At 42.1% G+C, this 25,496-nt stretch overlaps 3 protein-coding genes across 5 annotated transcripts in view; 1 reads left to right on the top strand and 2 right to left on the bottom strand.

Moving 5' to 3' along the window:
• Positions 1-1,855, bottom strand: part of vps37ba (VPS37B subunit of ESCRT-I a) — a 338,119-nt gene extending 336,264 nt beyond the window's left edge. The window contains exon 1 of the mRNA XM_055655678.1: positions 1,852-1,855. The gene's annotated coding sequence lies outside the window, so the exon portion shown is untranslated. The remainder of the gene's footprint in view (positions 1-1,851) is intronic.
• glt1d1 (glycosyltransferase 1 domain containing 1) overlaps positions 1-16,330 on the bottom strand; it is a 109,510-nt gene extending 93,180 nt beyond the window's left edge. For all 3 annotated transcript variants that reach the window (XM_055655677.1, XM_055655676.1, XM_055655674.1), the window contains exons 1-4: positions 16,100-16,330; positions 12,515-12,663; positions 10,266-10,371; positions 7,376-7,427 (exon numbers count right to left, since the gene is read on the bottom strand). In XM_055655677.1, coding sequence (XP_055511652.1) covers positions 7,376-7,427; positions 10,266-10,371; positions 12,515-12,663; positions 16,100-16,167 — 375 coding nt within the window. In that variant the 5' untranslated portion in view covers positions 16,168-16,330. The remainder of the gene's footprint in view (positions 1-7,375; positions 7,428-10,265; positions 10,372-12,514; positions 12,664-16,099) is intronic.
• Positions 16,331-16,538: 208 nt separating this feature from the next.
• Positions 16,539-25,496, top strand: part of slc15a4 (solute carrier family 15 member 4) — a 37,414-nt gene continuing 28,456 nt past the window's right edge. Inside the window, exons 1-4 of the mRNA XM_055655667.1 lie at positions 16,539-17,283; positions 21,717-22,009; positions 22,867-23,032; positions 23,224-23,334. Of these exons, the coding sequence (XP_055511642.1) occupies positions 16,708-17,283; positions 21,717-22,009; positions 22,867-23,032; positions 23,224-23,334 (1,146 nt within the window). The 5' untranslated portion in view covers positions 16,539-16,707. The remainder of the gene's footprint in view (positions 17,284-21,716; positions 22,010-22,866; positions 23,033-23,223; positions 23,335-25,496) is intronic.

Below are 25,496 nucleotides of genomic sequence, written 5' to 3'. Positions count from 1 at the left end.
TCAAATTGAGACAATGACAATAAATTTGAATACAATACAATACAATACAATGGTGTGACTAACTTTAAGTGTGTGTTTATGAGGACAGAGCCAAAGTGTTACAAACCTTTCGGAGCAAGGTTCAGTCAGGCTGCCACAGACTCATTTGGTTTCTACTGATGTCAAAATAATTGTTTGTTCTGAAAGATTACTATGGAGTGTCTATTTTCATAGCAGCCCCAATAACCCACAAGCAGTATGCTGTTGAATGGTCTGAGCGCAGGTATATGGGACTAGGGGAGATTATGTGTTCGGCATGGACTAGAAGGGTCGAGATGGCCTGTTTCCATGCTGTAATTGTTATATGGTTATATGTCATAATTAAAAGATTCAATTATATTCTCTACATTGATAAGGTCTTGGGCAGATATAATTCTGCTATTTGAATGCAACGTATTAAACCTAAAGTGGAAATCTGTTACTCTCGGGGTTTACAAAATTCAAGAACTTAACAATTGTGATAACATCTTCCTTGTTATACCTGAATGTTTGCCCTCAATGATTTGTGTATCTCTTCTCTCCAGAAAAGCTGCCTGAACCACTGAGTTACCCCAGCATTTTTGGTCTACCTTTGATTTAAACCAGCATCTACAGTTCTTTCCTACAATTTGGGACATTATTCAAATGATCTGTCAACATCAGTACTATTTACTGCCATTATTAAACAGCTGGAAGCAACGGGAAACGCGAGAAACTTTGAATCTGTATTCTTCCCGAACAAATAAGCATCTTTGCAATTTGCTTCCCTCACAATTTTACAATATGGACAGCATTCACATTGCACTGCAGTGTTATCTTCAACAGCGGAAAATCCCCAAACACTTCCTTCTCATTTACATTTAGGTATTTTGCTCGATTTGGGTCAAGAAATGTAGAGTTGCAGGTTAATTTTTTTAATTTTGGTTCTTTGCTGCTACAATGTGCTTCTTTTCTAATCAGGTGATGGCATTCACCCGCACAACTGTAAAGAAATCGCAACCTTTGTGGAATTTTTCCTAAGGTGTGCATGACGCGAGGTGCCCACTGTTGCAAATTCGCAGTTGCTCAATGATATCAGGCGGTCGGTGCAATTGATATCACTGACACATGTACTGTGGAGCTCATCTCGTACGTCTTTTGAAAGTGTAAGCTGTTCCTGTGTATGGTACACAGGCAACAAGGTTGCCTCGACACACGCTTCAGTGTTATCACTGTGCCAGTGGCTCTATTCATTCTGCAGGTGCATTGTGATTCAGGTTACTTGAATATGTATATATGCAATAATTGTTTCACAGCCACACCCAACTTGTTCACCTTATGGAATAGTTTTTTTTTAAACACCGCACTTAAATCTGTTGCTACAGATGAGCTAAACACATTCCGAAATTAGGGCTTCATGGAGTACAAGGAACTACAGATACTGGCTTACACTTTGCACAAAAGTGCTGGGAGAATTCAGCAGATCAGGCAGCATCTCTGGTGGGCATGGATAGGACACTTCTCCAGAACTAATTGCAGAAGTGGGGGGGGGGGGGGGGGCTGGGGGGGGGGGGGGTGTGACAAAGCCTGCTAAGTGATAGGTGGATACGGGTAAAGGTTGGGGGGGGGGTGGGGGGGCTAAGAAGGAGAGAAAAGGGAGTGAGATAAGGAGGAGTGGAAAGTAATGTCAGACGGTGGGATATAGGTGGAAGGGGAAACGGGAGTGGGACAGCAGGAGAATTTTTTGCGCATGAGGGTGGGACACAGGAAGGAGTGGTGGTGATGGGAGGGGATACCTAAAATTGGAAAATTCAATGTTCATACTGTTGGGCTGTGAGAAGTCTTCATACTCTCCCCCATGTACAATATACGTAGAGGGACCACTGGGACAACATTGAACCCTTTGCAACTTTGTCGGCGCCCTATATGTGGCGACTCTTTGCATTTGGTATTTCCAAACAATTAATTTCACTGTGACATGTCACATGTGATAATAAAGTTCATACTGTTGGACAAGGCAAAGATTTGGTCAAAGGGAATTTTCCACTTTGGCAATATTTCCCGTATGATCTGGCTCACAGGTTCCAGAGAGTGTGGCAGGCAGCATTTTAAGCACATACTTGCGCTGAATTCTCAGTTTGTTGGGAATACATCAGACTTCCCCAGAGAAGGATAAAACAGTAGTGAAGATACTGGAGTTAATTTGAAATTAGTTGCCTGGTGATAAAATAACATTTCACATTGTTCATGCTTCTATAGTGAATGACCAATCTTCATTTGAACAAAAATTAGTCTGTTCCTATTATGGGCAGATAATCCATTAAAGCAATTTAGAACTGCAAGATGCAAATACATCCTAGTATCCAAAACGGTTTGAAATGAGTACTAATGAAGACAGATGTAGCAATTATTGGTAAGACTTCATCACATAAAGTACGGTCTAATTTCTCTTTAAACTCAACGGCTGTTGAATGACTGTACCAGCCATTTTGCTTTTGGTTAGTTTGGGAATATGGTAGTGGTGGTAGGAAGTACAGCTCAATAGGGACCCAGGATTGTTGCTGAAGGAAGTTGCTACAACAGGCAAAAGACGGACTGTGTATTCCCCGCTGCTGATTTGGCAGAACTTCTGGCAGGGGAGAATCAGTGGTCACGATGGCTGATCTCCCAGGGCGAGTCTATCCAATTGCACTTCAGGTGTGCATGCACCTGCAATGTCTCAGGAGTATATATGTTCATAAACATACAAAGTTTGTATGTTCTCCCTGTGACCGCGTGGGTTTTCACCGGGTGCTCCGGTTTCCTCCCACACTCCAAAGAGGTGCAGCATTTGTAGGTTAATTGGCTTCAGTAAATTTGTGCATTGTCCCTAGTTTGTAGGGTAATGCTAGCGTACGGGGTGATCGCTGGTCGGCACAGACTCGGTGGGCCAAAGGGCCTGTTTCCGCGCTAAATTAAAAACCAAATTAAACTCCCACTGCTATAAAACTCGGGTTATTTTTTATGTAATTCTTCAGTTTCATTGCAAAACCAGCCATTTCTTGATCAGCAGCCAGATTTAATTATGCATTATTTTTGAATACTATGAACATCTCAAGATCGCTCGTCTATGCTACTGTGTCAAGCATGACAAGATTTTTGATCTTTAAGATTGCAAAGTGGTGATGTTGAGGTCTTGGCAATCCTAGGTTTACTACAATGTTGATTGGAAATGCAGGAATTTCTACACAGAAATGCAACTTCCGTTCCATACACTAACTTTGTCCATGTAAAGGAACTGAATCTAACTATTCATTATAGTTACACCAAAGATAGACACAAAATGCTGGAGTAACTCAGCGGGTAAGGTGATGTTTCAGGTTGGGACCCTTCTTCAGCCTCTGAAGTAGGGTTCCGATCAAAAATGTCACCTACTCCTTTTCTCCAGAGATGCTGCCTGACCCGCTGAGTTACATTTTGTGTCTATATTCAGTAACTTTGTCCAGCTCTTATCTTGCAGTTATTCCCTTTATCCAGTATCTATACACAGTGAACAGCTCGATTGTAATCATGTACAGTCTTTCCACTGACTGGAGAGCACGCAACAAACTGTTCCTCGGTGCACATCACAATAAACTCTTAAATTCCAAATGAAATTTGAACCAAAGCCAAAATATTGCATCTTTCTGAAAAAAGCAGCTTCAAAAGACGAAGGTCGTCAGTATCAAATGAATTGTTTTGACCAAATCACTAATGTCTGGCAAGATATTAATAATAACCAACAACTATACGTGATACTTGCTTTGGTTCAAGACCCCATGTTGTCAATTTCTGAGACGTCAACCATGAAACAATCTGATCCGTTTCAGATTCTTGTACGTTCGAAGCTCAAATATTCCTCCAATTGATCAGTTGCCACATTACTTGTCAACAATATATTACAGATTTATTTATACCTATTTACCACTTTGGAACTTAAATACATTTGGGGAAGGATATTTACAATGAAAAGCATGTCAGTGGATGAAACAAATGGGTTATATTTTCTCACTCACGTTTTTAAAAAAAAAAGGAAATGTAAAATAGTTGTCGACATTTGGGATTCCTGGACATTATGGGCATACACAATACACATCCATTTGAAAGCTAGAATTGATCATATTTTAGGCAAAACCAGGTGAAGACTGATGTTATGTTTAGGTACAGTTTACTTTTGGGTTAATGAAAAACAGAAAATGGCTCATTTGTATTGACAAATCATGTTGCAATGCCCAGCTAAAACTACGGCACTTCACATTCAAGCCATTCTTTTATTACATTAAAACATTTGCAGTGACTTTTAAATTGTTACAAAATACAACTGATATCCCGGATAAATATAGAGAGAATACATGTTGCAGTTCCCTAGACCAACTGTGCGTACACTGAATAATTCTTACACAAGAATGTGTAATTCTTGCAAGAGATTGAAATAATTAACATAAGAAGGCCGACATTAATTTACTTCACGATCCAAAATATATTAATAAAGACAGTATTACAAATTGATGAATGTAGTGGTTAGTGGATTGCAAATGCCTTCAGGTTAATGTGGCTGAAAGGCAAGGGAAAATTAGCAGCATTCTGGCTCATGATTATTACTTGATGGGCTGTTGACATATAGAATATCCAGTCAGGTTCAAATACAGATATAAGGAACTGCAGGTGCTGGTTTACACACAAGGACACAAAATGCTAGAGTAATTCAATGGGCCAGGCAGCATCTCTGGAGAACATGGATAGATAATGTTTAGGGTCAGAACCCTTCTACAGACTAAAATGCAAATGTCTTGAAAGTAAATAACCGGTTGGAGTTCATTGGCCTAACATATGAAGATGGGATGCAATAGTTGGCCAAGTTTGCCCTGCATATCACATCTCCAGAAGATCAACAACGGTGTGTTGGAAGAGAATACAATACATAGTACATCGTGGTTTAATTTTTTTTTGTGATTATTTAAAACACACTGCAGAGTAATGTGTATTCATGAAGCTTCACTTGAGAAGAGGGAATGTTGCAAAATTAACATACAATAAAAGCAGATCCTGTGTCAAGAGTCGGTGACGGAAATTGTGGTTTTACAAGATACAAGATACAAGATACATTTAATTGTCATTTGGACCCCTTGAGGTCCAAACGAAATGCCGTTTCTGCAGCCATACATTACAAACACATAGACCCAAGACACAACATAATTTACATAAACATCCATCACATCGCTGTGATGGAAGGCCAAATAAACTTATCTCTCCACTGCACTCCCCCCCCCCCCCCCCATGTCAGAGTCAAAGTCAAAGCCCCCGGCTGGCGATGGTGATTGTCCCGCGGCCATTTAAGCCACGCCGGGTGGTGCGAGGTCGCACACCGGGTCTTGGTGTTAGAGCCCCCGGCGTGCGCTCGCAGAGTCCCGCGGCCATTCCAAGCCGCGCGGGGCAGTGATGTAGGCCCCGCTCCAGGAGCTCTTCAACCCCGCAACTCGGGGGGGGGGAAGTCGCCGTTGCGAGAGCCCTGAAAAGCGGTCTCCCTCCAGGGAGCCGCGGGCTCCCGGTGCCGCCGTCCACAGACCTGCCGTTGGAGCCTCCGACTCTCCGGTCGGGGCCGCAGCAGCAGCAGCAGCAGCGCTCCTCCACCGCTCCACCCGCTCCGGACTCGGCCAGCCCCGCGACGGCGACGGTGAGTCGTAGCACCAGAGTCCCCGGTCTCTTCCTGTTGGAGGCCGCTCCTCGTTGCGGCCCCAACGACAACGGAAACCCGACGAGAAAAGGTCGGGTCTCCCGCGCAGGGAGGGAATTAAACGCTTTCCCCCCCCCTCCCCCCACCACCCCCCCCACACACACACCCCAACAAAAAATAACAAAAACTACATAAAAACACAGACAGAAAATAATAAAACGCGGACAGACTGCAGAGGCCGCTGCTGACCAGAGTCGCGCCGCCCACCTTATTTATTATTCAGATTTATCGTACCTTCACCTTGCCCTGGGGCCATGGGAGAACGAGTTGGAGTGGGTTATTTTTTGAAAAATCAAAAGTTATAAGTAACTATTGATTAATTTACGTGGAATGATTATTTTGCAGTGAAAACTCCTTTGAATCAATGAATGAAACAATGATCGGTAGTAAAGAAAGCAAACTCAATGCTAGCATTTATTTCAAGGGGGCTTGTATGCAAAATTAGGGATGTAATGCTGAGGCGCTATAAGGCACTGGTGAGGCCTCATTTGGAATATTGTGAGCAACTTTGGGCACCATATCTGAGGAAGGATGCACTGGCTCTGGAGTGGGTCCAGAGGAGGTTTATAAGAACGATCCCAGGAATGAATAGGTTAACCTATGATGAGCAGTTGTCGGCACTGGGCATGTACTCACTTGAGTTTAAAGAATGAGGGGGGACATTGAAACATACAGAATAGTGAAAGGCTTGGATAGAGTGGATGTGGAGAGGATGTTTTCACTAGTGGGAGAGTCTAGGACTAGAGGTCATAGCCTCAGAATTAAAGGACATTCTTTTAGGAAGGAGTTGAGGTAGTGAATCTGTGGAATTCTTTGTTTATTTTTAAGGCAGAGATAGATAGATTTTTGATTAGTCTAGGTGTCAGAGGTTATGGGGCGAAGGCAGGAGAATGGGGTTTTGAGGGAGAGATAGATCAGCCAAGATTGAATGGCGGAGTAGACTTGATGGGCCAAATAGCCTAATTCTACTACTATCACTTCTGAACCTATGACCTAATGAAAGGTAATTATTGTCTCTAACCTAGCCAGGAATCAGCTCTATTTAGTTTAGAGATACAGCGAGAAAACAGGCCCTTCAGCCCACCGAATCTGTGCCGACCAGCGATCTCTTTACGGGCCCGCTGAGAACAGAGGTTTCATTGGGGTCTACATTGAACACTTGTAACTTTATTGGCACCCTATACGTGGTGACTCTTTGCATACTTTATGTATGGTGTGCAAAATATAAAATTTCACTGCGACATGTTACATGTGATAATAAAGTATCAATCAATCAAGTAGCACTATCCTACACACACTAGGGATAATTAATGATTTTTACCGAAGCCAGAATCTACCTACAAGCCTGTGTGTCTTTGGAGGGTGGGAGGAACCGGAGAAAACCCCTCACAGGGAGAATGTACAAACTCCGTACAAACAGCACCCGTAGCCAGGATAGAACCCAGGTCTCTGGCGCTGTAAGCAACTCTACCGCTGTGCCACCTTGCCGTCCCCACAGACCAGATTTCTCAAGAACACAGGATAATGATCCTGGAAATACTTAGAAAACCACCTGTTAATAATATTACAATGCACATGAAGCTGAGAGAGGCACATAAGAAGTGAAGACTGCTATATAAGACATACCCAATGCAGCTCTGCTGTTCTCTTCAACTGCTCTGTGAAAGACACCAGGAACCTGGCAATTAAAAAGTTTTTTAGGAAAATAATTAAATAGTTCACAAAGACAGCTTTTGATACATTTGCAGCAAATGTTAGGCTTAAAAATGCAGTTAGGTATTATAAAAACAATGGTTCAAAATGAAGACAATTTTTAATTAACAAAATTGGAGTGATACTGGTCCCTCACAGGAGCATCTTTAATAACATTCATACCACCAAATTTCCTTTGACTGTTAATTCTAGACAGTAAATGAAATAATTTAAACCAGAATATTATAAATCTACTGAGAATAATGTTGTTTCATCAAAGTGGACGTTGAACACAGAACTCTACTAATAAAAAGCCCCTGTCCCACTGTAAAAAAAATACTTGTGATGAAAAAAATTGTTACTTTTTACTCGTACGAGACATCCACAAACTCCTATGGACCCGCTACGGACATTCTCCGAGTTCGAATCAGGGGAAAACTTGAGAACTCGTGAATTACCTTTTACAGTGGGACAGGGGCTTAAGCCTCCAGGCATTTCATCAATGAGGTTCCACAGAATTTCACAAAAATGTTCATCACCACAATAAGAAGACACAAAGACAGATAATATCCATGATATTCTAAGACTTTGATAGGTTTTGTTGGATTTGGCTAATTAGCAAGTCTGATCGAGATTAAAAAAAAACACAATTACTTCCATCAACACTATTGATCAACTCTGATGAGGTTCCTAATCCGATAAAGATTTATAGAAATGATACAGAATTGCTATTGTGATGTCATTATAATAGAAATAATGAAAATAAAATAAAAATCTCATGCAAACAAAAAACATTTCTTTAAACAAAAATTTCCAATCACATCCATATACTGTACATGGAGGTTGAATTGGAACATTCATCTTGTTACTTTTACATGACTTTTATATTTTACAGGTACAACACACATACTTTATTCATGGGCGGCACGGTGGTGCAGCTGTAGAGTTGCTGCCTTATAGCACCAGAGACCCGGGTTCAATCCTGACCACGGGTGCTGTCTGTACGTTCTCCCTGTGACCGCGTGGGCTTTCCCCAGGTGCTCCGGTTTACTCCCACACTCCAAAGACGAGCAGGTTTGTAGGTTAATTGGGTTCTGCAATTGTCCCTGGGGTATAGGATAGAACTAGTGTACGGGTGATTGTTGGTCGGCATTGACCTGGTGGGCTGAAGGGCCCGTTTCCATGCTGTATCTCCAAACTAAACACTAAACCAGCATGTGCTTGCTGTAGTTATCAGGCAATGTATGAATGAGGTGCAGTATGGCACATTATTTTGAAATGGCAAAGATGATTATAAATCTGTTTAAAAATAATCAGACAGTAATAAAGATCCATTAAATTAATTGTTATGGAGTAAAGTAACAATTTACCCATTGTTTTCAGTGTTGGAGGCAATTATCCCCAGGAACTTCACCTTTTGAAAAACAGATGCTGAGCTCTGAACTAAAACAGAGCATGTGAAAAATGACACAAAATGCTGGAATAACTCCGGAGAAAATAGATTGATCATAAGGCACAGGAACTGAATTAATCCATTTGGCACATCAAATCAGTTCTTCTGAAGAAGTGTCCTGACCCGAAACGTTATCCATCTATGTTCTCCAGGGATGCTGATTGACCTGCAGAAGTTACTCCAGCACTTTGTGTCATTTTTGTTCTTGTAAATCAACATTTGCAATCCCTTGTTTCTCCAGAAGTATGGGATGATCTGGCCTAAAGCTTAAATGACTCATTTATTGACAGAAGTTGAAATACAAGGTGTGTTTGTAAGCCTGGGCTTGTATTCACTGGAATTTAGAAGGATGAGAGGTGTTCTTACAGAAACATATAAAATTCTTAAAAGATTGGACAGGTTAGATACAGGAAAAATGTTCCCAATGTTGGGGGAGTCCAGAACCAGGGGTCACAGTTGAAGAATAAGGGGCAAGCAATTTAGGACTGAGATGAGGAAAAAACCTTTTCACCCAGAGAGTTGTGAATCTATGGAATTATCTGCCACAGAATGCAATGGAGGCCAATTCACTGGATGTTTTCAAGAGAGAGAGATTTAGCTCTTCTGGCTAAAGGAATCAAGGGATATGGGGTAAAAGCAGGAACGGGGTACGGATTTTAGATAATCAGCCATGATCATATTGAATGGCAATGCTGGCTCGAAGGGCCGAATGGCCTACTCCTGCACCTATTTTTCTATGTTTTTATATGCTGTTAACACTGAGCAGAAAGAATTGTATTCTGCTGATGGATATGTCACAGTGATCTGAGATTGTTTGAAAAACACTACAGAACAGCTTTAATTGGAATAAATCAGTTTTTCATCACTCACGGCCCTCACCATGAGCACATAAAAAGTATACAGGTCATAAGAATTGATCTCCACTTCATCAACAAACACACCAAAATCAGCAGTTAATTGAGTAGATCGTTTTTTAAAGATAGGGCTTGGAAACAGTCTCTTTGGCCCACCGAGTCCATGCAGACCATCTATCACCCGTTCACACTGGTCCACCCCATACACTCAGGGCAATTTACAGACGCCAATTAACCGACAAACCCACACGTTTTTGTAATGTAGGAAGAAACCAGAGCAGCTGGAGGAAACCCACATGATCACAGGTAGAACGTGCAAACTCCACACAGACAGTAGCCGGGATCAGGATCAAACTTAGGTCTCCTGCGCTATGAGGCAGTAGCTCTACGGACTGCGCCATCCTAACGTTTTTAATTTACTGCTCTTATTGATGTTAGCTCAGATTTACAGGTTGAATTGATGCGCTATACATTTTCCCTTATACAGTACAAGAAAACGTAATTGTGCTGTTGTTACCTTGCTCTCTGGAGGATAATCCCCATGACTTCATGCTTCTTTGCATCCCTGATATCTTCATTAATGTCTGTTCCACCAAATATAACTCCATATGGCACATCACTGTCTAAAGAAACAAATATTTTAAACAAGTGTTTTATTGGTACGTCTGATATTGTTTATATATGTCAGTGCAATTCCATTGGTCAAAAAAAGTCTTCAACTTGCTTAGCTATTCACATTAAAAATATAATTAAAAGTGGACATGTCAGAAGGAGAAAGAGGGACAGGAATGGAGAAAGAGAGATCATTTGAGGAGAGGAAAAACAAGGGGAGATGAGATGAATGGGATAGGAAGGAACTGCGGACACCGAAGATAGACACAGAATGCTGGAGGAACTCAGCAGGGCAGGCAGCATCTCTGGAGAGAAGGAAAGGGTGATGTCTGAAGAAGGGTCTCGACCCAAAACGTCATCCATTCTCTGCAGAGATGCTCCCGGTCCCACTGAGTTCCTCCAGCATTTTGTGTCTATCTAAGATGAAAGGATAGGCACACAGCTAGAAATTCACCCTGACCATATATTCTTAAAGTCAACTCATGATTTGTACCTGACATTAAGCTACAGACGACTGGGGCAGGGGAACAGTGAGTTTTACTTGCTGTAATGGGGCTGTCCCACTTGGCCGACCTAATCCGCGAGTTCTGGCGAGTTTGCCCTCAACTCATACTCGCAGCATGGTCAACACTAGGTCTTAGGAGGTTCTTTGTAACTCTGCTTCATGCTCGAGAGTGGTCCCCATGTACTCAAGGCCTCAGCTAGGTCGCAGCGTATTTTTCAACATGTTGAAAAATGCCCGCGAGTAAAAAAAAGTCGCCATGGAAAAAAAATCGATACTTTTTTTACTCGTAGGTCTTGTCGTAGTAGGTCGGCATGTTAGTCACAGGTAATCAAGGGTAGTCGAAGGTAGTCGTAGATAGTCTTCATCATAGTCGAAAGGAGGTCGAGGGAGATCATCTTCACTCTCCATTATTCGGTGTCCAATTTTCCCGAAGCTAGTCGAAGCCAGTCTTCAACATAGTCTAAGGAGGTCGAAGGAGGTCTTCTACATAGTCGAAGGAGGTCTACAACATGACATTCTTTCAAACTCTCCTAAATTCTTCTAAACGTGCCAATTAGGTTGCCCAAGCGGGACAGCCCCTTAAGAATGAGAAAGATGGAAAGAAAGCCACACCATGCACATGGCTACATAAGATTTTTAAAACACAGGAAAACAGGCAGAAAACGAGAAAATGAGTCCCATCCTGGGTTTTCTACAACAGGTAATAAATACAAACAAAATACTTAATCAGTATAAAACACTTTTGACGTAAGGAGTTACTAGAAGTGTGTGATTACACCCATCAGCTTCTTCATTATTTGTCAAGGCAGTTTTCCCGTCAAATCTGAGGGCTGTGAGGTGGCCAAATAAAGATCCCTGAATAATACAGAAGGTTTTGATAAACAGAGAATGTTTCCATCTGTCAGTAAGAGAGACAAAGAGCTGAAGTAACTCAGCGGGTCAGGCCTCCACCCAATTATTCCATCTGCCCACCTCATCTCTCCTATTTGGTCCCATACTCCACCTTCCTTTAACATCAGATTTGATCATGTGAGCCCTTGGTAACCTCCCAGCCTCCACTGTTACCTCCGACTCTCTCCCTCCATTTCATCTGGATCACCTGTCGTGTGCAATCTCTTCCCCCACTCCGTTCACCTCAATCACCTCATTATACCGGCCATTTCCCCTCCATTCCTTGAGACCAGAGATAGGGTCTCCACCCATAATGTCAACTGCCCATTTCTCTCCACAGATGCCACCTGACTTGCTGGGTACCTCTAGTAGTTTGTTATATTTTTGCTCTAGTTTCCAGTAACTGCAGTTTATCGTGCTCCATATTACAGGGAGTGCTGGATATAAACAACATTTTTAAACGTGAAACTACAAGGAAGTAGGGTGTGATGGTTCATGCTTCTAGAAATTGAAAAAAAAAAGGACAGGAAAGGTTTGAGAGAAACATACATGGACTAGATGAGTGAAGTATTGAATGAAGAGTTCTGCACATTTTTCATAGTTCGTCTGAATACAGATCTGGATATTCAATATATAAATGCATACACACTTTGTATATGGGCTTTGTATAGATGGTCAGTATAGAAATAGATGTTTGAATGGCCTGTTTATGCAGCATACAACTCTCTAACCATGATTAGTATTGGAGCTTACCGCACCTAACAGCAATCTTCCTCCTTTGTAGAGATGGATTATCAGCACTGCATCAAATTGCTTCTCGGAGATGAAGTCTGCAACCTCAGAAGACGATGTAAAATCACCAATATCTTCTAGTATACACACATGGCCGCTACTCTCTATATATTCACTTGAATAGAGGGAATGAATGCAATTTTTAATTATAGCAAATATCAAAGGTTTACTCACAAATGCAAAGAGAGATTTTTTTTTTTTTAATTTTAGCTACTTTCAAAACAACAAAAATATTTTAACAACAGATAATTCCACTGCTTTTCTTCAATAGAGAACGATGATATTTTATAGTCCTTGAGTGTAGAGGTACAATAAACCCGTGTTATAACAGACCGTTGGGTGTGGGGTGGGGAATGGTGTCCACCGAGTAAGGTATTCACAACAACCACCTAGTTGAAACGACTCAGTGAAACAATGTTATTTTCAAATGCAAAGTTATTTTTAACAGCTAAAAATATATTTTTGTTACTGTGTGCTAAAAATACGAAAGGCTGTTTGTTACATTGTTTAATAGAGTTAAGTGTGAATGGAAGCAATGCCATGTCATTTTCAATGTCTTCCGCAGTGTAACTAGCAGCCTATGTTCTTAAGAAGACAGTCCGCCATAACCAAAATCCACAATAAAGAGTTCAGTAATAACGAGGGTAGGCTATTTAGCGCTTAGATGAGGAAAAACCTTTTCACCCAGAGAGCTATGAATCTTTGGAATTCTCTGCAACAGAAGACAGTGGCCAATTCACTGGTTGTTTTCAAGAAAGAGTTCGATATAGCTCTGAGGGCTAAAGGAATCAAGGGATAGGGGAAAAAACAGGAATAGGGTACTGATTTTAGATGATCGGCCATGATCATATTGAATGGCAGTGCTAGCTCGAAGAGCCGAAGGGCCAAATTGCCCACTCCTATTGCCCGAATTGCCCACTCCTGCACCATTGTTTCTATGATTACTGTAGTTCCTATTAAGAATGTTTTTAATTGTTAGAGACTAGATAATATTGCTGGCACAACAAAGAGTCAAGGATGTTTAATTCTCATGTGTACTGAGATAGGAACAATGAAATTCTAGCTTGCTGTAGCTATACAGATACATTAAGCATAACAAAATAAGAAATAAATATAGAACAAATGATCAGCTATACGAGGTAAATCATAATCATGCAAGCCAGTGTATGTTTGTAACCGTCGTGGGGAAAGTCCACAGTAGTTTGGTGCTGAGGTAGGGTTATGATTGTGGTTGGGATTATGCAGGGTGGTTCAAGAGCCCAATGGTTGATGGCAAGAACCTGCTCTTAACCCTGCAGCTAATGGTTCTCAGGCTCCTCCTGTACCTTCTTCCCAATGGTAGCAATGAGATGAGTGTGTGGCCAGGGAAGTGTAGGTCTACGATGCTATTAGCTGCCTCTTGAAGCAGGACTTCCTGTACATTCCTTCGATGAAGGGGAGGTCAAAACACACGATAGGCTACTAGGCAATGTCCACCACTCTTTGCAGCCTCCTTCGTTCTTGGGGTTCAAACTATTATTGAACCAGACCATGACCAGTCGATACAGTCTCTACCGTACATCGGCAGAGATATGATAAGAGTATGTTGCAACATGATGAATCTTCGCAAACGCCTGAGGAAGTAGAGAAGTTAGTTAGCTTTCTTGGTGATTGTATAAATATGCTGGGCCCAGGACAAATTAGAGATGTGCACGCACTGGAATTTGAAGCTGCTGACTCTCTGCAATTGTCCTACCGATGAAGACAGGTACGAGGTGTCTCCTTTCTTCCTTAATGTCCCAAAGCGTTCAAAGGTGCCAAAGTGTTGTTGTACACAAGTCACTGAAAGTTAGCAAGAAGGTGGGGCAGGCAATTAGGACAGAAAATGATCTCTCCTAACTTTATTACAAGAGGATTCAAGTGCAGGAGTAAAGAGGTCAATATCAGTAAGGGACCTCAGCGACAGTACTCCTGTATACAGCTGTGATCTCAACAGACAATAGGTGCAGGAGCAGGCCATTTGGCCCTTTGAGCCAGCACTACCATTCAATCATGGCTGTTCATCCACAATCAGTACCCCGTTCCTGCCTTATCCCCATATCCCCTGACTACGCTATCTCTCCTTACTTAAAAAAGATACTTGCCATTGAAAGAGTACAATGGAGATCTGCTATATTACATTGTATTAATTACACACACACTATATTTTATATATATATATATAAAATATATTATATATATATGTTATTGCATTTACAGGCCCATTAAACTGCAGCAAGCAAGAATTGCATTGTTCCGCTGCCAGTATATATGACAATTAAACACTCTTGGCAGTTAATGCTTTAGGTCGATAAACTTTAATCATAAATCGGAAAATAACAAAAACATTTAACTTTCATTGAATGGTGAGAGTTGAATGGAAATGTTTGTGATACTGTGGAGACCAAGAGAAACTTAATGACTAAAGAAGGCAGTGATGTCAGCTGAGAAAGGCTTGTCAATCATAGCCAAAGATTGTCCGCTCTATCATCTTTGATCATAGCTTGTCTATCTGGAGGAGATGCAAATACCAGGTGTCTAATGAGGACTAGGAGTGAAAAGGGGTCTCCGAAACAGATATAGAGCATGCAGTGTCAATTCATTTGGCATGGTTGCTTCTGCTGTACTCTGTTATATTATTTTATGAATTCATCCATAATCAGCTCTTGAATAGCAAGGAATGTGTGTGAGGTATTTAGAAAATACCAGCTCTAATACTTAGAAACGCAGCCAAATTAAGATCAACCAACATTGAGCAACTGGCCCAACTTGGCACATGAACATAGAAAAGTACAGCACAGAAACAGGCTCCGCCCCACAATGTCAGCGCTGAACATGATGTCAAGATAAACTAATCTCATCTGTCTACACATGACCCGTTCTCCTCCGTTTCCTGCATGCTTATTGCGCCTACATAAAAACCTCTTAAACGCCACTATTGTATCTGCCTCCACCACCACCACCATATCAAGCAGCACCTGAAGTAGGGTTTCGCCCCAACGTTGCCTATTTCCTTCGCTCCACAGATGCTGCCTCGCCCGCTGAGTTTCTCCAATATTTTGTCTACCTCTGAGTTACTCTAGCATTTTGTGCCTATCTTGGGTATAAACCAGCATCTGTAGAAGGTTCTTACTGTCTAGACGACATGTCAAGTGAAAACATTTGTCCAAACATCACCTATCCATATTCTCCAGAGATGCTGCTTGAACCACGGAATTACTCCAGCATTTTGTGTCTTTTTTTTTTGTTGGAAACCGGCCTCTGCAGTTCCTGCTGAGTTTCTCCAGCATTTTTGTGCCCCTGCAGTTCCTGTATGTCTACATCTGACTTTCTACCCGATCTATGCTTCACATTAATTTCTAAGTACTTCTACCAGGTCTCCCCTCAACCTCTGGCACTCTACAGAAAACAATGTTACGACTGAGAGACTAATGCAAGGCAAACTTGTCCCAACATAACCCCCTTGCTAGCTCTGCTCTATAATCTTTGCTTGCTAGTTAGTCCAAGTCACGCACACTCACTCCATCTCTCACCTAATTCTCCGCGCCGTCGTCCTGTTGCCAGTCCAGGGAGTCAGGCTGGCGAGAAAGAGCAGCTTCATTGCGGGCTGCTGAGGGAAGCCGGCCAGGCGGGCGGGCAGCCAGCCTTGTCCAGCGACACACCATGAACAGGTCGCCACGATCCAGCGGCTGCCACTCAAGCCACTTGCCAACTGGGCACAAGCCCTAGCAACCAAAGATCTTATAGCAACCGCCGCTTCCTTCCCTCCCCCCTCCCCCCCCTTCTCCTGAAAACCCCCTCAACACCGCCCACTAGTGTACAGGAGGAACAACTGCAGCGGGGCGGGACGGCACCACAGGTGAATGACAGCACGGCCAACCACTTACAAGCTGGAGGGCTGGCAGCGATATTGCGATTGGTCAGTGGGCGGGGAGGGGCGGGACATGGGAGTTGAGGGACGGGCCTTAGTTACGGTTGCCGGGGTCAGAGGGCGTGAGGCCGGGCACGGTGGGAGCGCGTCTGTAGCTCGGTCGCTCGCTCCGATTACTCAGCGCTTTAAAAGAACATTTAAAAATAAAATCTCTCCCTTCTCTGGCCCAGAAGGGAGGACAGTTGAGGAGAAAGTTTATTGAAGGCGACGATGGAGCGCGGACAGAGCGAGGAGAGGACTCCGCTGCTCCCGGGACGGCGACGGGCACGGGCAGCAGCAGCCAAGCCCGGGGCGTCCGCCTTCCAGGGCAGGCGGCTGGCCTGCGCCGCCGTGCTGGTGACCGAGTCCCTGGAAAGGGTGGCCTTTTACGGCATCACAAGCGGCCTGGTGCTCTTCCTCAACAGCGAGCCCTACAACTGGCTGGGGCCGCAGTCCAGTCAGACCCTGCTGCTCTTCATGGGCATCAGTTACTTCGTGTCGCCGTTCGGGGGCTGGCTGGCCGACGCCTGGTTGGGCAGGTACCCCACCATCCTGATCAGCATGCTCCTCTACTTGATCGGAATAATGCTTTTCCCTTTCATTTCCTGGGACACGTCCCGCCGCCACCTCTGCGGGAAGTTGGAGTATTATCCATTAATCGACCCCCAGTGTATCAATAACAGCTCCAGCGCTTGTGTACCTTACCGGGATAGTTACTGCCAGCCGATCATCTACACCGGACTGATCTTCATCGCACTTGGTGTTGGGTCTGTGAAGGCGAATATAACTCCATTTGGTGCGGATCAGGTGCTGTATACATTTTCTTCCGAAGTTCTGGAATAAAACTAAACTACGTTAACAATAAATGTTAAATTAAGGCATCGTGGAACAAAATAACAATGAAATGTTGTTTTAAAATAACAATCACTGGTGTGGAAATGTCTAATTAAACAGCAAAGTTGTGTTCATAACGATCAGTAAGTTCTGCTTGCCAATGCAGTTCTAACTCCGAAGTGGATGGATGGTAGGGTATTTTGGAATGTGAGGGGATTCCAGCATTTGCAGTTCCTTCTGCCTCTTTTGTTTTGTCTTTCCTAGTTCTGGCAAAGTATCTTATGACTTGAAACATGAACTCAGTTTCTCTTTCCACTGGTGCTGCATGAGCTGAGTGTTTCCAGCAATCTCTATTTTTCATTTAACATCCACAGGTACTTTTTCTGCCATAATACTTTGATTTTTCTGTGCTGATTTTTTCCATTTTGTTTTGAATTTAGCTTTAGAAAATACAATTGAATAAGCACTTCAGAGCTTTCCAGTTTCAGAATACATTGACTTGACAAATGTTCTAATAAAAGATCAATGATCTAATCATTATATGATCTAATCATCATCTGAAGAAGGGTCTCGACCCGAAATGTCGCCTATCCCTTCTTTAAATAGATGCTGCCTCACCCGCTGAGTTTCTCCAGCATTTTTGTCTACATTTAATCATTATATTTGATAATTTCCACCAGAGTTCCTTTTCCTGCTGACTATTTTTTATTTTTTATTTTGGATTGCCAATATGCGTGTTTTTTTTAAAATAGAACAGTCTTGTGACCGTCATGTGTTGAACCTCATGTGTTCTTCTTTTATATCGTGGGTTAAACAGTGAGCGAAACTGCAAATCAATTCCTCATTTGTCCAATAAAAACCTGGCTTAATTTATACACTGATTATTGCAGACACTCATTTATCGGTGTCTTGTACTTTGGAAATACACACAGCTGGACCAACTATTTGTATAAATCTTGATCCTAATTATAGGGTGATTTCACTAAAGGTCACTGGAGCGTAGATCCGCACCCACGTGACCAAAATTCTCAAGTGGAGGACACTCGAGGGTTCGGTACATGTTAGTGGATGGGAAAAAACGCATTTTCCCACCCGTTAAAAACATAGAAAACGGCGAGGTTGTGAGCTGCAATTTACTGTGCCAGTTGGGGTGACCGTGAGGCACAGCTACCTAGATGTACAGGGGAAAAAAAAGATAGCAAGTAAGGTAAATTCAAGAGGGAACTGAAGGTGCCAAACCGGCGGAAATGAACAGCCGACATTTGCCGTGGATATTTACAGGTCCAAAATATCGGGAATTATCGCGTTTGCTCGCTGAATTTATCAAAAGTAAGTTAATAATGCCTTACTTTTGATGAAATTCAGCGAGCAAACGCGATAATTCCCGATATTTTGGACCTGTAAATATCCACGGCAAATGTCGGCTGTTCATTTCCGCCGGTTTGGCACCTTCAGTTCCCTCTTGAATTTACCTTACTTGCTATCTTTTTTTTTTCCTGTAAATCTAGGTAGCTGTGCCTCACGGTCACCCCGACTGGCACAGTAAATTGCAGCTCACAACCTCGCCGTTTTCTATGTTTTTAACGGGTGGGAAAATGCGTTTTTTCCCATCCACTAACATGTACCGAACCCTCGAGTGTCCTCCACTTGAGAATTTTGGTCACGTGGGTGCGGATCTACGCTCCAGTGACCTTTAGTGAAATCACCCTATAAGCAATAACTGGCCATTTGATAGTGACAGATAGAGGTAATCTGTAAGGATTAAGTAATGTATGTCTGCTCTTTGAAGAAAGATTGTGGTTTGAAATAGCTGAATTAGCAGAGAAGGTATTGGTTCGAGACCCAGGCTAGGAGGCCCATACCAGAATGTGGTTCCACCTTTTCGACCAGGCCTTTGAAGTAACTAAGGAATATTTTACTCATGAGACCGTGGCAGACCACAGGCTCGGCAGACTATGGTACCGGGAGGTGGCCGCTGGAGACATTGGCTGCGAGGATGAAGGGCCGGTAGGATGAACCGGGGTAATGCCTCCAGCGCCTTCAAGGTTGGCTGCAGGAAGCACACCCGGGACACGCTGATGGCCGGGCAAGGATAGGGACGTCGGTTCGCAGGCTAGGAGCTTGGGGCTTACCTGGATTGGGAACTGCTCCAATATACCGAGACTGGATGGTCTGGACGGAAATGGTGTCAAAACATGGCGGTGCCTGCATGGAAAAATAATTTCACTGTGCAGTTGCACATGTGACAAATAAAGCACCGTTTAACCATTAATTGAAGACCAAGGGGTAGTGACGTCTGAAATAATTGATCTTCAACCTTTTGCATCAGATTGGATCCTTAGTGTGGACTCTTCTGCTGTACGTTGGTAAAGTTGTACTTTATCTCTCTCTCGCTCTCTCTCCATGTATAAAATTACCATGCTTTGTACATTGGAAGAGTGTGGATTGCACCGATTTGTGGAAAGAGCCCCTTTCCCTTCTGTGTGAAGGATCCATCATTAACTAAGTTTCTGCTGAATTTGAATACCAGGGAGTGTGTGTCCTTTTGCCGTGCGCTGTAGCATCATTCATGAGCTAAGAGTGAAGTGTTTGAGTCGTTTATTTGAAGTACCACATCTGCTCTTGTTTCATGACCCTTATATTATACTACATGCTGTACCTAGTATGATTCTTCCTCTGCATAGCAGACTCCAATATAAGCATTATTGCTTCAGAATCAATAGACAATAGGTGCAGGAGTAGGCCATTCGGCCGTGCGAGCCAGCACCGCCATTCAATGTGATCATGGCTGATCATCCCCATTCCTGCCTTCTCCCCATATCCCCTGACTCTACTATTTTTAAGAGCCCTATCTAACTCTCTTGAAAGCATCCAGAGAACCTGCCTCCACCTCTGCTGAGGCAGAGAATTCCACAGACTCACCACTCTCTGTGTAAAAAAGTGTTTCCTTGTCTCCGTTCTAAATGGTTTACTCCTTATTCTTAAACTGTGGCACCTGGTTCTGGACTCCCCCAACATCGGAACACGTTTCAGAAGAAAGGTTTATGCCCAAAACCTTGTTTATTTCCTTCACTCCATAGATGCTGCCTCACCCGCTGAGTTTCTCCAGCACTTTTGTCGACCTTCGATTTTCCAGCATCTGCAATTCCTTCTTAAACACTTTTACTGATTGATGTAGTGAAAAGTAGGAAGCATTAAAATGAAGATATTTCAGCCACTTTCATGAGAATTTGTCTGGTCTGGTCACCCTCTCCTTGGTCCTTCTCTCATAGTTTGAACAAAATGGAACCTTCCTCTTTTCCAGATGGACAAAGAGCTATATGCACCACTTTTTTATTGCTTTCTTCTGAAAATATCCCGACCAGCACTTGCTCCGTGATTGCCATTTTACACTATGGTTTTCGTAAGCTTCTTTTTACTTCCATATGAATGATTACACCTTGAAATCCTTTGAATTACATTTGCCCGAGACATTCTTTTTCTTGAAGGCCTAAACGCTTTCTACAGGTCCTCCCCAGCTTGCTTATGTGGAGCTCGTGCATTTGAATGAGTGTTTGGGAGACTGGCAGGATGGATTTGCTGGCAGCTGTGGAGCTGCAAGCATCTTCTCATACATGGGAACTCATGGGTTTGTGGTCACATGCAACTAGCGAACTGTTTAAATTCTGAAAGGTTCTCGGAACGGTACCTTGCTATAACCAGGGGGTGACCTAGAGACGATTAAATAACTTGTGAAGAACGGATGCTAGTTTAAACTGAAGATAGGCACAAAATCCTGGAGTAACTTAGCGGGACAGGCAGCATCTCTGGAAAGAAAGAATGGGTGACGTTTCGGGCCGAGACATCTGAAGAAGGGTCTGGACCCAATACGTCGCCCATTCCTTCTCTCCAGAGATGTTGACTGTTCTGCTGATTTACTCCAGCATTGTGTGTCCATCTTTGATCACTGTTGTAATGTGAGGAACATGCTGGTTTATTTGTGTGTAGCAAACTCGCAACTGGAAATGAAAGTAATAACCAGGTCATTTGATTTTGCATATCACCATGATATGCAAACATCAAAAAGGAAAAATTAGAATTAATTTCAAAATCATGGTGCAGTCTTCAATTTAATGCAATTATTATAATGTCAGCCTGAATTGCGTCATATCTGCAACATAAGACTCAACGTTTCTGACTCCAATACACAAGGCTAACAGCATAACATTGTAAGCAAATCAACATGAGCAAAAAACAAAATTAGTACGGCAAATGTTGTGCAATATATTCAAGAGATAAAATCTTGTACAGATCTTGGATTAAAACTACCTTTCATCTGCCGATTGTTTTGTGCCTGTAAAATATGTGCTGATTGTGGTTTGGGAATAGAATGTTTCTAAATCCATATTTTTATCCCCCTGCATTAGGTGAAAGATCGAGGCTCTGAAGCCACGCGACGATTTTTCAACTGGTTCTATTGGTCCATCAATCTGGGTGCCATCGTTTCGCTGGCTGGTATTTCATATATTCAACAAAACTGTAGCTTTCTACTTGGATACATCATCCTCACTGTTTGCATGGGCATCTCGTTTTTGGTTTTCGCATTGGGCAAATCAGTTTTTATCGCCAAGCCACCGGATGGTAGTTCCTTTACAGACTTATTCAAGATTCTTTTTTACTCCTGCTGTTCAAGGAAATTTAATCGTGACGAAGATACCAGGTAAATGTTATTTGCTCATCCATTATTTTATTTTGTCCTCTCCTGTGCATTAGATGCAGATGTAACAGTTGCAATGACCTAGCTATATTAGTTATTTTTTATTTTTAATACATTGTTAGTGTTGGAATGCTTTCTGGGGTGCTCATTTGACTAAACTGTTTATTTGTTTAAACAACTTAATTAACATTTGTTGGCTAGAGCTAAAAAATACATAACATACTCTTTAATGAACAATAATTGCATTTAGTATGTATTTGAAAGTGCCCAGCGCATTAAAACGCACAGTGCTGGAGTAACTTAGTGGGTCTGGCAAAGTTTTGGGTAGGGACCCTTCTTCAGATTGGTGGGCCTGACCAACTGAGTTCCTCCAAGAATGTGTTTTTAACATAAGATTCTAGCTTCTGCAGTTTGCTATGCTTCCAAAAGGTGGGTGAATAGGAGGGCGGGGGAGAATGTGGCAGGGGGAAAGTGTGGGTTTTTTGGGGTTTTTTTTGTTGTTTTTTTGTGGCTTTACTGAATTATTTGTTCAACTGCTAATGATGGATCCAAATCTCTCTCTCAAATTGTCTCTTTTGTGATACAAGTTAAGTAAATTTTATAAAGAAATTCCTGATTGTTATTACATTTAAATTAAGCGCTTGCTGCTTAGTACTAATATTTTTCGTTTCACTTTCTACTATTGTCACCATGTCTAGTTTAAGGTGATATTAAATACAGTATAGAGCAAAATATTGTATTTCGCAGTAATTCTAAAGCATTTTATCATCTGAGTGCTTTAAATCTTAACATAATGTAAAGATTAGATTTTCGCATCACTTTTTAGATAAATGATTTGAAAAAACATTTGCTTTCTGCAGGGACACAGGAATCTACCCATCGACTATTAAACCGGGTTGTCTGGACATGGCCAAGATTGTCTATGGTGGGCAATTTCAAGATAATAAAGTGGAGGATGTGAAGACTTTTGTCAAAATTATCCCAGTTTTCTTGGCTCTTATTCCTTACTGGATGGTTTACTTCCAGGTCTGATATTATATTTCAGGTCTATCAGACCATATTTATGGGCAAAATATAAAATTCTCTATATTGTTTATTTTGGACTATGTAAAAAGTAGTAGGCACTAAAGACAAATAAAATACAAAAGATTCTAAATAGCATTTTGAGGCTGAGCATTTCGGGCAATTGGTTTGAAATTTCTTCTTTTTGCCTCTAGATGCAAACCACATATGTTCTACAGAGTTTGCATCTGCAGATTCCAACATTTTTTGCTGGGCATAATAACAGTAATGTTACCAAGTCGTTAGCAAGCTGCAATCATCACATGGTAAGTTACCATTTGAATTGCTTGTTATGTTATTTGAAATGATATAAAAGATGAATATCAAATAATTTATTATTTCTCATTTAATGAGATGTAATTGGTATTACTTTATTATAGCTGCTGACTAACCAATTGAAGTTACCTCTTCCATTCACTTTTCAAAGCAAAGTGAGGAAATTAGAAGGTTAATCAAACATTGATTAACCTGGGCAATAGACAACCTTAATTTCATAGTATACTAGACTAAGTGCAGACCTTCCCCAACGGTGTGCATTGGGGAGCTAATGAAGCTGTTTTTGAAATGAGGCCCTTCCCCTGACCTCACTGGAAGGTGGTGGAATATTCTGTGGTGGTGGGGGGTGGGGGGACACCATTGTGTCATCACTGGAAGCTGGTGTTTTAAAATATGGTTTTGGTTTTTTTTTGTTGAAACTTTAATCATGAATAACCTCGGGGGGGGGAAAAATAAGTGCATCCTTGAAATAAAAAAATGTACTACATTACACAGTGATTGCACCCTCGGAGTCCATGGCATTTTGTGAATAACTAAGACATCAGAAAATAATTCATTTACACACAGCTAAATGGTAAACAATGTATTTATAGAGTCATGCATCATAGAGTTGTACATGTCCATGCTGACTGAGCTAGTTCCACGTGTGCTCCTGGCCCATATCCCTCAAAGCCTTTGCTATCCATGTACCTGTCCATGTATAGTTTTTTAAATATTGTAATTGTACCTGCCTTTACCTCTGGCAGTCTATTGCATGTCCCGGGTCCCATTTTCTGTCTTTGTCTTTCACCTATCACTTTAAACCTATGCCCTCTAGTTTTGGATGCCCCTGCCATGGGGTGGCGGTGTCTGTGGTTATTCACTATATCTGTGCCTCTCATGATTTTGCATGCCTCGATTACCCCTAATAAACATAACACTTCACATTTATCTGAATTAAACTCCATCTGCTATTCCTTGGCCCATTGGCCATTTGATCATGATTCTGTTGTAATCATAGATAATGTTCTTCACTGTCCAATGTACCATTCATTTTAGTGTCATCCACCACAGCTACGTACAATCACGTCCAAATCATTAAGACAAATGCCTGGTACACAAATTCCAGAGGTACACTACTTGTTACAGGGGTACAGTTTACAAAAACCACCCTCTACCATTTATGGAAACTTGGTAACATTCGACAGAATAGGATACTCGGGGAGAGATTATTTTATATTCTCTTGTCTTTTATTTCTTAAACTTTAGAAAAACCACAAAAGGAAAGTGTATTTGATTCATTGTAATGTTTAGTGGGAACTTTGTGTACACCCTATGATTGTATCTAGTTTCATTTAAGTAAATGTCTATCATGTAGAAGTAGCATTATTGCTACTTTCTCTTCCCCTTCCTCTGGAAGGAACGATTGTGCACTTCCTCTGTAGCCTTCATGGATATTTTTATAAATATAAACCTAATTTGTGAATCAGTAGTACTTTGCCAATCAGTAGTACTTTGCCACTATGCTAATCTATTTTAGCATAATATTATTTAAGTGTTAAAATATTATTCAAGAAGCTGTGATGCAGCTGTTAGTGAAGTGATTAACATTTATTTTGGTTTCCAGTTAGTAATTGAGATTTTTTAATTTATCTTCATTGTTATATTTTGTGCTAACAGCAGGGTTGGTGTTGGTGTTTTCCACGGGCAGAAAATTGAGGTCCACGAGTATGAACTACTAGTGTATGTTCATTGTCTTACCATTGAATTTTATGTGGTACTAGACCAAGGGCAGACCCGTTGGGTCTGTTCCCCCAACGTGCGGTTGGGGGGGGGGGGGGCACGCAGCGTCACACACACTAACTTTCTCCTCCCCGCACTCGCGCTAATTACCCCTTTGATATTATATTATATTATTAATTTGCTCTTTTATCTACTCTATCTACTGACGCATAGCCCCCCCCAACTTGTAGTCACATCTAGAGAGGGAGGGGGGGGCAGGGGGGGGGGGGAAAGAAGGGGGAGGGGGAGAGAGGGGGGGGGGGGGGGGGAAGAAGGGGGAGGGAAGAGGGTGTGCTGAGAGGTGGGGGGGGGGAGGGGGGGGAAGAGGGGGAGGGAGAGAGGGGGAGGAGGGGAGGAGGGGAGGAGGAGGAAGGGAGGGAGAGAGGGAGGA

The sequence above is a fragment of the Leucoraja erinacea genome, chromosome 25 (genome assembly GCF_028641065.1).
Source record: "Leucoraja erinacea ecotype New England chromosome 25, Leri_hhj_1, whole genome shotgun sequence".
NCBI classification, from domain to species: Eukaryota; Metazoa; Chordata; class Chondrichthyes; order Rajiformes; family Rajidae; genus Leucoraja; species Leucoraja erinaceus.
Note: the sequence above shows the minus strand (reverse complement) of the source record. Positions and strands in the feature narration are given on the sequence as shown.